Here is a 12,532-nt window from a genome sequence, read left to right as displayed (position 1 = left end):
ACAGCCTCTTGTGGCATCGGAGCCTGAAGGGTGCTGGGAAGAAACTGTTCCTGAGCCTTGAGGTCCTGGTCTTCAGGCAGTGATCAGGATGATTGGAATTCTTTATGATGCTTGCTGCCCTCTTGGCAGGCTCCCTTCGCATCTTTAATGGATGGGATATCGGCACATGTAACAGACCTGGCTATGTTTGCTACCTTCTGCAGCTTTCTGTATTCTCGCATCATTGCAAACTGTATCATTGTCTAGTGGGTATCTCTTTTTGTTAACAACATCGTGTTGTTATTCTTTTTCTTTAAATATTTTTACTGATTTTACACTTAAACTAAAAAGACACAGGCAAAGTTAGAATGTAATATACATGAAATTCTTTAACTTGTTTCTACCTTAAGGCAGACAGAGAGTCGCCACTTTGTCCAGGGTCCCTCACAGAAACCCACAGTACCTGGTGACCTTGGGCGGTCTCCCCTCCAAGTACTGACTGGAGCTGAGCCCACTTAGTTTCCAAGAAAATCTCCAGTGATTTCAGGTGATTAGGCTTCTGCCTAATAATTCAATAAGATGAGATGGACAGTTACACAATCTAAATAGGACATTCTGTAGGACACTAACATACATAGAGTGAAAATCATATCCATAAACTGTATTCTGAATATTATGTACCTTATTTTAGAAAAAAAAGCCTCTAAAAATGCAAAAAAAAAGAAGACGAAAAGAGTAAAGGAGAAAAACTCAAATCAAATGCAATATATGATCGGTATTCAAAGAAAGTTGTTATTCTTCAATATTTTATAATTTTGCTTATTTGTATCTTATTTTTTTTGCAATGTCAGTTTCACCCTTGGCTCCACATCGAGCTCTTCCTTCCTGTTTGGATACGATCTGACCACACTGTCAGATACTCTTTTAGCTAAATCCAAAGATGTATGGGATTAGTAGGTTAATTGGTCACAAGGATGTATTTGGGTGGCGTGGGCCAAATGGGGCTGTAACTCTGTGGTATCTCAAAATGAAAGCTAAATTACAAAATTAAATACCTTCCAGAATCCAGTCATGGCATTAGTAGCAAAACGGTGACCTCTCAAGAGCACACTGAAAATTCCTTCCCCAACATTAAAAGATCATGGAATGTGCCAAAATAAATATACCATATTCTCACTCATGTAATACGCACATACATATAATGCACAGAAATTCATAAACTGAGAAAAGTTTTTGTATACCGTGCACACACATATACCACATATATATTTCTTCTTTGGCTTGGCTTCGCGGACGAAGATTTATGGAGGAGGTAAAAAGTCCACGTCAGCTGCAGGCTCGTTTGTGGCTGACAAGTCCGATGCGGGACAGGCATATATATATTCTACATTCTAACACACAAGGGAAATTTGCATTTACTTGGGGCATGAGATGAAGGGGGGGGGGGTGTGGCAAGATGGCATAGAAGAAAGACTTGTGTTCCACCTTTCCCCAGCTGGATTATTAAATACCCAATTTTAAAAAGTATAAAAGTGGTTAAAAATAATATTTACAGTTTTTTGAATAACACGGCTACCAACGTGAAGAAATCTAAAACTCAATTTCAGAAGAAATTTCCATATAAAAGTGTAGATAATCTGAGGCCTACCTGTACAGTTGAATTCACGGAGTCGTTGTTGGGAGCCTCCAAGCCTCAGAGGACTCCTGTCCATTCAAGCTTGACCCCGGTCGCTTGACCTGGTGAGTTCAGTCATAGCCGACCCGCATGCACATGAAGCCGTGCGCATGGATGGCCCGACTGACAAAGGGGCCCGTGACCCTGCGACATTGCTGGGTGGCCTGGGGATGCACAGTGTAGTGTCGGAGGATGCTCCTGCGTGTCTGGCAGTTCTGCCGGGCATGCGCGGAGCATCCCGGATCTGTGACCTTTTGGAGAAAGTGTGGGCATCACAATCAAAGGACCTATGGTGACTGAAGGAGAAGAGGAACTTACCTTATTGGAATTTGTCCAGGAGGAGGAGTCTGCAATTAAAGAAGGTAGACCTCAAAAAGTGGCTATGGATCCTGGATTGGACTCAGTGTTCACTGTTTTGGAAGGGATTGCTTCCCAAATGGATAATATGTCAAAAGAAATGTCAACTCAAATGACCCAAGGATTTATGGAGGTGAAAACAAAAATTAATATTTTGTGTGAAGAAATGTCAATATGAAACAAGAAATGACTGTAGTTAAGAATGATATAAACAAATGTAAAAAATCTGTTGATATTGTACAAGATAATTTAAAAAAAATTGAAACAGCCTTTTCTGAGTGTCAAAATCAGGTGGAATGCAAAAAAGAAAAAAATAGAAAAAGTGGAAGGTTCTTTTGTAGATTGGGGAGTTCAAAGAAGGGATTTATTGAAGAAGATTGATTCTTTGGAAAATCAAAGCCAGAGAAATAATATGAAACTAGTTGGTCTTCCAGAGGACTTTGAAGGTTCTGATCCAATAAAACATTTTAAGCATTGGATCCCAGAGGTACCGGGTAAAGAGCTTTTTCCTAAAGGTTTGGAACTGGATCGGGCCCATCGAGCGTCAAGGAAAAAAACACTTCCAGGACAAACACCGAGGGCGGTCTTGATTCGTTGTTTGAAATATCAAGCTAGAGAAATGATTTTACAAATGGAGGTACAGAAAGCGCGGCAGAGTCAATCCCCGTTGATGATTCAAAATAATAGTGTTTTTTTTAATGCCGATTTGAGTCAAGAGGTTATTAGAAGACGACGGGAATTTAATTCGCCTAAAGATGTCTTATGGCAAAAGGGCTATAAGTTTGTTTTTTGTTATCCTGCAATTTTGAAGGTTTTTTACGGAAACTTTCAATCTCAATTTTTTGAGAACGATCACGATGTCTTGGTTTTTGCTAATTCATTGTCAGAATTGAGAAGAAATGGGCGGTCTTCACCATCGTCTCCTAAGAGGAGGGTAAACAGAAATGGAAATGAAAACGGGAATGGGTATGGTAAGAATGGTAAGAATGGAAAGGAAGAAGAGCTGACACAAAGTCTTCTTGACATTGAAGATCCGGAACAATCATTGGGCTTGGAATTATTGGGTTGAATATATTTACTATATTTAATTGTTATTAATTACATAATGAATATGTATATGGCTGGGGAGGTGGATGACACTGAAAGCTTTGACTGTCATGTACCACTAGTGGGCTTACCACACCCAGATTTTTAGAGTGTTACTACCTTTGGGTGGCTTTATTTAATATTTTTTGGGTTTAAAAAAAAAAGATTTTTTGTTTATTGAGGGGTGGGTTTTTTTGTTTTTGAAGAATTATAAAGGGGAGTGTTATTTTATAGAGTGTAAATATATTAGTAGTTAGTAAAATTGTCTACTATGAATTTTGAGCATGAGATAAAGTACATTTCCTAATCCCACTATTGGCCACAGTTAATCTCCCATGATTTACACCCATTCAACTTCCCCATCAATCGCCCATTATGCATTTTTAGAGGCTTTTTTTCTAAAGTAAGGTACATAATATTTAGAATACATTAACAACCTTTGGCAAGGAATTCATTAAAATAAATCAAAGTCTTAAGCAGGATTTTAATTCTGTCATGATTTAAAAAGCCCTCCTTTAAATGAACCCCTATTTGTTAAAGCTAGTGTGGAATTGAAAAATTTATTGTGTAATTTGATGTATTGAGGATGATTAAACAGATGCCAAAGGGTAGAATCATCCTAATGTTGTCTCAGATCAGAGCCACTTGATATGTTAATCTCCTCCCTCAGGGAATGGATCTGGGCAATTAATATCATAAGGTGCAGTACCCTAACCAGAATATCCTGTTTCTCAGAATACCATGGCACTGAGGACAAAGAGATAAACCCAAATTCAAAATTTCAAATTTTTCCATTTTGTATGTACCCATTTCCCATGGCCACTATAAGTTGTGCGTGTTGCTTCATTGCCACTATAACATTCACATGCTCAATATAAATTGTGTGCATTCTTTTATTGCTGCTATAGCATTCCCACGCTTGCTATAAATTGTGCGCGTTCTTTTAATGCCGCTATAACATTCCCACATTCTCTATAAATTGTGCCTGTTCTTACATTGCCACTATAACATTCCCACACTTGATATAAATTGCCACTATAACTTGAAACTGTCACAATCCATTAAGGGAAAGTGCTGGTTGATAGGGAGTTAGATCCTTGATGGTTCCTTGAAGTTCCTTGATTTGTTCTCCTTGAAGAAGAGGTGATGAAGAAAGAATGGTATAGATCCAAGTCAGGATGGTGTACAACCAGAAATCGAGCTTCTGTGCAAATGCTTCCTAAGCATTTGCTTCCCTGGTCTTTCAAAGTTCAGATTTATTATCAGATTACATACATGACATCACATACAACCCTGAGATTCTTTTTCCTGTAGGTGAGGCAGAATTACTACTTATTGGTGGTGTAAAAAAACACTGTACTCAAGAAGATACATGTTTAATAAAATGTAAACCAAAGAGAGAAAAAAAAATCAATAAAGTGCAAAAGTAAGAGTCCTTAAATGAGCCCCTGACTGAGTGTGTGGTCGAGGAGTCTGATGGTGGAGTGGGGAGAAGCTGTTCCTGAACCTGGTGGGTGTGAGTCTTGTGACCCCGACACCTCTTTCCTGATGGCAGCAGTGTGCTGGGTGGTGAGGGTCTTTGATGATTGTTGTTGCCCTCCGATGGCAGCATTCCCTGTTGATGTTCTCGAAGGTGGGGAGAGTTTTGCCTGTGATGACCTGGGCTGTATCCACTACTTTTTTCAGGGCTATCCACTCAGGGGTATTGGTGGACAAAGTAGCTGAAGTTTTGAGTTTTGGGAAGTTCTACCTTAGTCAATTGCTGCTGTGTATCTTGCGATCTGTTGGTTAACCAAAGACATCTGGTGTTATGATATTTATTTGAACCTCTGTTATCTATTTCAGTGCATATCTGTTTTGCATCGTATCTGAAATGTTATATCTGTGCTAAAAGGAAAAATAAATGCATATACCTTGTTTTTTTGTCAGCCAGCATTTTGGACCATAGATGTCAGTTCAAATTGCACATCAGCTGGAAAATTCAAATTCAAATAATGCAATAAAAAAGATCAGCATGAATAACTATAAAACTATCAGATTATTATAAAGTGCGTGGTTCACAAACGCAATTAATTTAAGATCTACCATTGAAACTAGCCTCTGTGGAACTCCAAACCCAGCAGTGTGATCGGCCATTCACTATCTCCTCAGTTATGGGGTAATTACAGATGGACAATGAACACCGGCATTGCCTCAGCTGTCCACTTCCCATTCTCACATCTGAATCCAGACACAACCTTTCTTGATGGAGAAAAAACAGTGATTCGCCGAACTGCACAGCCCAGATCTCTTCAAAACAAAAGTAACCATATAACCATATAACCATATAACCACTTACAGCACAGAACAGGCCAGTTCGGCCCTACTAGTCCATGCCGTAGCAAATCCCCACCCTCCTAGTCCCACTGACCAGCACCTGGTCCATACCCCTCTAGTCCCCTCCTATCCATGTAACGATCCAGTCTTTCCTTAAATGTAACCAATGATCCCGCCTCGACCACATCTGCCGGAAGCTCATTCCACATCCCCACCACCCTCTGCGTAAAGAAATTTCCCCTCATGTTCCCCTTATAATTTTCCCCCTTCAATCTTAAACCATGTCCTCTAGTTTGAATCTCCCCCTTTCTTAATTGAAAAAGCCTATCCACATTTACTCTGTCTGTCCCTTTTAAAATCTTAAACACCTCTATCAAGTCCCCTCTCAATCTTCTACGCTCCAGAGAAAAAAGCCCCAGTCTGCACAACCTTTCCCTGTAACTCAGACCCTGAAATCCTGTCAACATTCTCGTGAACCTTCTCTGCACTCTCTATATTTATTATTTATAAAGTATATTAAAATCTGACCAAATGCCACATATCAAGCAATATAAATACAATCAACATTAATAATATCATTTAAGATGTCATATGAATGCAGCAAGTTGCAGGGAGGGAAGGGAAAGGGGTGGTAAGCTGAAGGAAAGCAGACAGAACAATGGGGAAAGAGATATTCCTATTGAATCACTGGTTCTCCACCTTTTTCTTTCCACCCACATCCCACTTTAAGTAATCCCTGTTCCATCGGTGCTCTGTGATTAGTAAGGGATTTCTTAAGGTGGGATCTGAGTGGGAAGGGAAGGGAATCACTGTTCCAGACCCAATTGTTACTGAAATATTTGGCTTGAGAAAAATTGTCATTGGCCCATTTCCTCTGGAGTTCTGAAACCGTGCACATAACGAGTCCATGAGGGGCGATTAAAACAGAGGTTTTCAAACTTTTTCTTTCCACCCACACACCACCTTAAGCAATTCCCTTACTAATCACAGAGCACTGATTGCATGGGGATTACTTAAAGTGGGATGTGAGTGGAAAGAAAAAGGTTGAGAACCACAGATGTAGATGCCACATGACCTGCTGAGTTTCTCCAGTACATCTGTATATTGCACTTGACCCCTGCATCTGCTGTTTACCTAAATAGATTGTGAAGTTGGGTCACAAAAAACACAAATGGCAGTGTTTCAATGAGGAGGTAAGGAGAGACCATCATTTTGGAATTTGATATTTCAAATTCTCCAGCTTAGGTTATTCTTTCTTCGTCTGTATCAGATTCTCAGTGTCAAAGGAATTGTAGTGATTTCTTTGTGTTTAAATTTTGATTCTTTGAGATAAATTTTTGTTTGGCGAGTAGATCAATTCGACATCATAAATACAGTACAAGAAAGAGATAGTACAGAAGGATAGCATAACAGCAGTTACTTTTATTATTTTGGGGTCATTCATGAGTCTTATTACAGCAGGAATATAGTGTCCTTGAATCTGGTGATTTTCTTCCTGATTGGGGGGGGGGGGGGGGCGTTGTGTTGGGGAATGTGGCTAGGGTGGGATGAGCCTTTTAAAAGATTTAATTAAATATAAATTTAGACATACAATGCCCTTTCGGCCCATGAGCCTGTACTGCCCAATTATACCTAATCGACTGGGTGTTTTATTTGAAGGGTGGAAGGAAATTGGACCCACCTGGGGCGGGGGGGGGGGGGGGGGAAGTACATGCAGACACAGGGAGGAGATACAAACTCCTGAACCTGGGTTCAAACCCAGGTCGCTGGAACTGCTACGGCATTGCGCTAACCCCACCGCCCCACTGAAAGCTTTTTCAAAGCAGCAGAAGTTATAAATGGAGTCGGTGGAGGGGAGGGGCTTGTGTGTGATGGGCTGAACCATGTTGGAAACCCTTTGCAGTTTGTGGCGGTCTTGGACACAGCATTTCCTGGCCCACTAAATGGTCCTTCATCAGAAGTCATTAAAGGATCCAGGTGACGTGCCAACTTTCCTCACGCTACTTTTATTATTCATCAACATGACCAGGGCAGGTCACTGGAGATGCAGCCCGCTAGAAGTTTTGCCACTATTGTTCTGCTTGCTAGTTTTTGGGTTCCTAGTCTGTGGTGGACTTTAATCTCTGAACGTTATTGTTCAATCAACCATCTACCTACCTCTTTTGTTCCACAGGTTGGACGGAAGATATTACCTGTGGAGGTTGGACAATTCACTGCGGAAAAGTGTGCATCTTGTACTTCATTCTGGCAATGACTTTTTTAATAACTCTAACCCTGCTCATTGTTGGTCTGGTAAAGAGTAAGTTTTTCAAAGTAAACTAAAGACTTGTATTTGTAAAGAAGGTTCCATGTGGCTGTAATACAGAGTGGCCAACATGTGCAGATTGGGAGCCCATAATGTGCGTGATGATGGCCTCACTCCAATGGTGTGGATGTTGAGCGGGGCATTAACGATAACCCCTTTACTCTTCCATGCATTTATCACCTCGGCTGACAGCTGAGGCCCCATTAGCACCGCGCTGGCATGCCAGCCTGGATTTTCTGCTCAAGTCTTGGGACCACCTCGAATCCTTTGACTCATAGGCAACCTACTAGACCACCCTCATGCTGAAGGGAAAGGACACCAAATAACTTGACAGGGAAGTTTCTTTCTTGATGTTATCAGACTCTTAAATGGACCCTTCATTGGTAAAAGAGGGTGTCTCCACACTACTTACCCCATCCCATGAACTGTCCCTGTAACATTACACCCTGCATCCTTTGAGTTACTGTAACATGGCATCCTGCATTTTACTTTGTTATTACACCACCCACTGTGTTTAAGTATGGGTCGACCAGCCTGGATAGCACACAAAACAAAATGTTTCATTGTATCCTGGTGCACGTGATGATAAACAGTTCAATTCAATTCATTTGTTGATCGTCTGGTGAGTCTGCATCCATTGGCAGTCAGGATTTTATAATTTGCCATGATATTTTTGGATGAAAGAAACTCAGCTTGTTTGTATAAATCAGTCATTCTTAATGTGGCCCTTGCAGGGGCCATAACACATTTCAGTAAAATCCTTATTTTGCTGACACCTCAAGCAACGTAAATATATATATTTATATATTTTATGTAGTTGGAAGGAGAAAAGTACAGAAGAAACCAAAACTTGATTGCTTCACAGGAAAGGAGGCCCATAAACTGTGAAAAAAGTCCACCATAGCCAATAAAACATTGAGAATGGGTCAGCTAGAATGTTGATCAATTACCTGCCTGCAGAATAAAAATTGATTCCATTTATACTTGGGTCGTAGTCCAGTTTTGGGAACCAATTTTTGGGGGGTCAAATTGGGGATCGACTTTTACATGGATAATACCTGTGACCATGGTAAGTACCTGCGTCATCCAAGGCATCAGGAGCTTGGATTGCCGGGACCAAGTGGTAAGCCTGCGGGTGGGTCATCAGGACCTCTGATGGGTGGGCGGCTGGGGCGAGGATCTGTGGTTTGGGGTGTTGTGAGCTCGAATGGTCAGGCGTGTGGGGCGAGGATCTACGGTTGGGGAGTTGGGAGCTCCTGGGGGCTCGGGGCCAAAAAATTGGCGGGGAGTCGACTTTTACACATGATATTCGGAAAATATGTCATTTTAGAGCTAAAAAAAGAGGCTGAATTTTAAACAGGATCGACTTTTACATGAGTATGTACAATTTAGCCGATAATTATTTTTAGTTTACTTCTTTATTAATCAAAATGCTGGCATTTCTGGATATGTTCATCTTCAAGTACCTTTGAAGATGGCATCGAGATGAACTGAAGTCAGTAATAACTGAATTTTGGAGTAAAAACCAAAATGAACTATTGTGGAACAGTTAGCGGAGCAGTTAGTGCAACACTATTACTGCGCCAGCGACCTGGGTTCGAAACTGGCGCTGTCTGTAAGGTGTCTGTACATTCTCTTCGTGTCTGTGTGGGTTTCCTCCAGGAGCTTCATTCCCTCCCACCCTTCAAAACCTACGGGAGTTGGAGATCAGTTGGACGTAATGGGGCGGCACGGACGTGTGGGCTGGAAGGGGCTGCTACCGTGCTGTTTGTCTAAATTTTTACAAAATGTGAAGGGTTATTCCTTTAAATTGGTCTTTTGCTGGCTTGTTTCCTTTAATGAGGCAACAGCTTTTGTGTGCAAGAATGTCACAGGCATAAAAATCCAAATTTCTCTGTACATTTGGATCATTTCCATAATCAAGAGTTCACTGCAGATTCATACAGATTAATAGGCATTGGCAATCAAATGGGAGCTATTAGCCTGACTCAAGTAAGTATTATAATTAACTATTTCATTCCCTAGTTAACTGCCTGGCAGCAAGCAGCAGAATTCTGCAAGATTAGGGACTCTGAATGCATCCCAAACACCTTCAGAACCAAGCCCAAAATGATTCCGCTTAAAGATTCCTCAATTATAGGAAACTATGTTTCTACATTATCCGCGGTGAACGTTTACCACAAAATGAGCAAGAGGGAGCAAAAATGAGGAAGGAAATAAATGGGAAAGTAAGTTTAACTGATCCGTTTTGTGGGAGATTCTTATTGTTGTAAAGCACCAATGCACTCTGGCCAAGAGGGGAGGGTAAATAGGGGCTCAACAGCACATGGGGAGGAGAAGTGTTCTTCTCAGCTGGTTTGTTTACTGTCATGCTCACCAGGTACAGTCAAAAGCATTGTTGTGCATGCTATCCAAGCAGGTCAACTCATACTTAAGTACAGCAGGTAATTAAATAATAAAACAAAACTCCAGGATGTCATGTCACAGCAAGTAAAAGGTTGTAGAAGATATTGGTGAGGCTAAATTTGGAATATTGCATGCAGTTCTGGTCACCAAACTACAGGGAGGATATCAGTAAGATTAAAAGAGCACAGAGAAGATTTACTGGGATGTTGGTGGGTCTTCAGGAGTTGAGTGACAGGGAAAGATTAAACAGGTTAGGACTTTATTCCTTTGAGCGGAGAAGAATGAGGGGAGATTTGATAAAGGTTTACAAAATTATGAGGGGGGTAGACAGAGTTTACACTTAGATTAGGAGAGCTAAATATGAAAGGACATGGCTTTAGGGTGAAAGGTGAAAGCTTTAGAGTGAACATGAGGGGAAACTTCTTCATTCAGAGAGCAGTGGGAGTGTGAAACGACCTGCCATCTGATGTGGTAAATCTGGACTCACTCTTAAGTTTTAATAATAAATTGAATAGATACATGGATGGGAGAGGTCTGGAGGTTATGGACTGGTTACAGGTCCATGGGACTCGAGGAATAATATTTTGACACAGACTAGAAGGGATGAATGGCCTGTTTTCTGTGCTGTCATGTTCTATAGTTCTAAAGGTAGTACAGGGCAAAGAAAAAGTGCAGGAGATCAGGAAAAGTCCAGTTAAAAAGGGTGCAATGGCCTGTTCTTTTACAATGGTACAGCTATTATCACAGTTAGTGCCATTGACCTGGGTTCAAACCCAAAACTGTCTGTTAGTTGTTTGAACCATCTACCTGTGTCCATGAGGATTTCCTCCCACCCTTCAAAATGTATGGAGGTTGTAGATCAATTGGGTGTAAGTGTGCAAACGGGCTCATTGGCCGGAAGAGTCTGCTACTGTGCTGTATGTCGAATTTTAAATTTTTTTAAAACTCCAGGATGTCGTATTACAGCGAGTAGAAGTCATACAGGGCATAGAGAGGCAAAGACAAAGATATTGGGAAAATGCACTTAAAAAGTTGCATCTTTTGCAAATTAGAGGTCCATTTAGGAGCCAGAGAACAGCAGAAAATATTGGACCAGTTAAAGTAGCCCATAGGGGGATTCAGGAGGACCAACAAACAATCTTCTTTCTGTGGGGTGTCTGGATGGTGTTGATACTGTAACCTGGCACAACCTGGTGAGGGGGGTTTACATTGACACCCACACCTAGGGACTGCCGGCACATGCTGACTCAGCCAACAGTGAAGATGGTGATCACACTGGTGGGAATTTATACAGTGAACACGACTGCATTTGGGTGACCAGTGGAGGAAGAATCAGTGGTTTCTTGGGGTTTCACCGAAAGGATAAACAAAAGCTGGGATTATCTGGAACAAACCTGTGCCCCCGAACTCTGAGTCCGAGGAGGTGCACATTCCCTGTTGATGTTAAAGGGCTGTTCTGAGTTTAACTGGTGTGCTTGGAGTTAATTGCTTCTGTGTAGGTTTTCACTTATTTATCTGTGTCTTTTGATGTTTAAACGGAGGCTGGTGTTTATTGGATAATGGAATTATCTGTTTTTTTTTAATATAGTCAATAAACTGGCCACAGACTTGAAAGAGATAAAAGTAAAACAGAATGAATGTAAGTTTTTTAAAATATTTTTTTATTTTTCACACTATGAACCATATCAACCAAAATATGTACAAATGTTTTTCATTAAATTTACACAGTGGTCTTTTCTCCCTTTTTTTTCCCCTTTCCCTCCCTCCCCTCTACCCACCCTCCTTCAAAACCCATAAATATTCAACAAATACAATATAATAAAATAAAACTATAAAATAATATCTTCACACGAAGGAAAATAAACCAGAAAAATGCATCATCTATTTATTACACACTGAATCTAGTCGTTTTGTCTTCTTATCATTTTAATTCTCATTCTAGGGGATGGAGGTCAAAGGCATGCTCTCTGATATGTTCCATGTTATGGTTCCCAAATTTGTTCAAACATTGTGACTTTATTTTATAAATTATATGTTATTTTTTCCAATGGAATACATTTATTCATTTCCATGTACCATTGCTATATTCTCATGCTCTCTTACATTTTCCAAGTTGACATTACACATTTTTTTTGCTATCGCTAAGGCTATCATAATGAATTTTTTTTGCACTTTATCCAATTTGAGGCCTAATTATTTACTTCTTATGTTACTTAAAAGAAATATATTTGTTTTTTTTTGGTATGTTATTTTTTGTAATTTTATTTAGTATCTGATTTAGTTCTTCCCAAAACGTATTTACTTTCGTACATTCCCAAGTTGCATGTACTGTTGTTCCCATTTCCTTCTTCCAGCGAAAACATCTGTCCGATAATGTTGAATCCCATTTTTTTTAATTTTTGAGGAGT

General features: G+C 40.3%; 1 protein-coding gene across 2 annotated transcripts in view; it reads left to right on the top strand.

Moving 5' to 3' along the window:
• The window catches only part of LOC138756442 (uncharacterized), a 31,918-nt gene that overhangs the window by 7,011 nt on the left and 12,375 nt on the right, over nucleotides 1-12,532 (top strand). For both annotated transcript variants that reach the window (XM_069922935.1, XM_069922934.1), the window contains exons 2-3: nucleotides 7,587-7,712; nucleotides 11,713-11,763. In XM_069922935.1, the coding sequence (XP_069779036.1) occupies nucleotides 7,587-7,712; nucleotides 11,713-11,763 (177 nt within the window). The remainder of the gene's footprint in view (nucleotides 1-7,586; nucleotides 7,713-11,712; nucleotides 11,764-12,532) is intronic.

Source organism: Narcine bancroftii, chromosome 3 (genome assembly GCF_036971445.1).
Source record: "Narcine bancroftii isolate sNarBan1 chromosome 3, sNarBan1.hap1, whole genome shotgun sequence".
NCBI lineage: Eukaryota > Metazoa > Chordata > Chondrichthyes > Torpediniformes > Narcinidae > Narcine > Narcine bancroftii.
The sequence above is the reverse complement of the archived record's forward strand: the minus strand, read 5'-3'. Positions and strand labels throughout refer to the sequence as shown.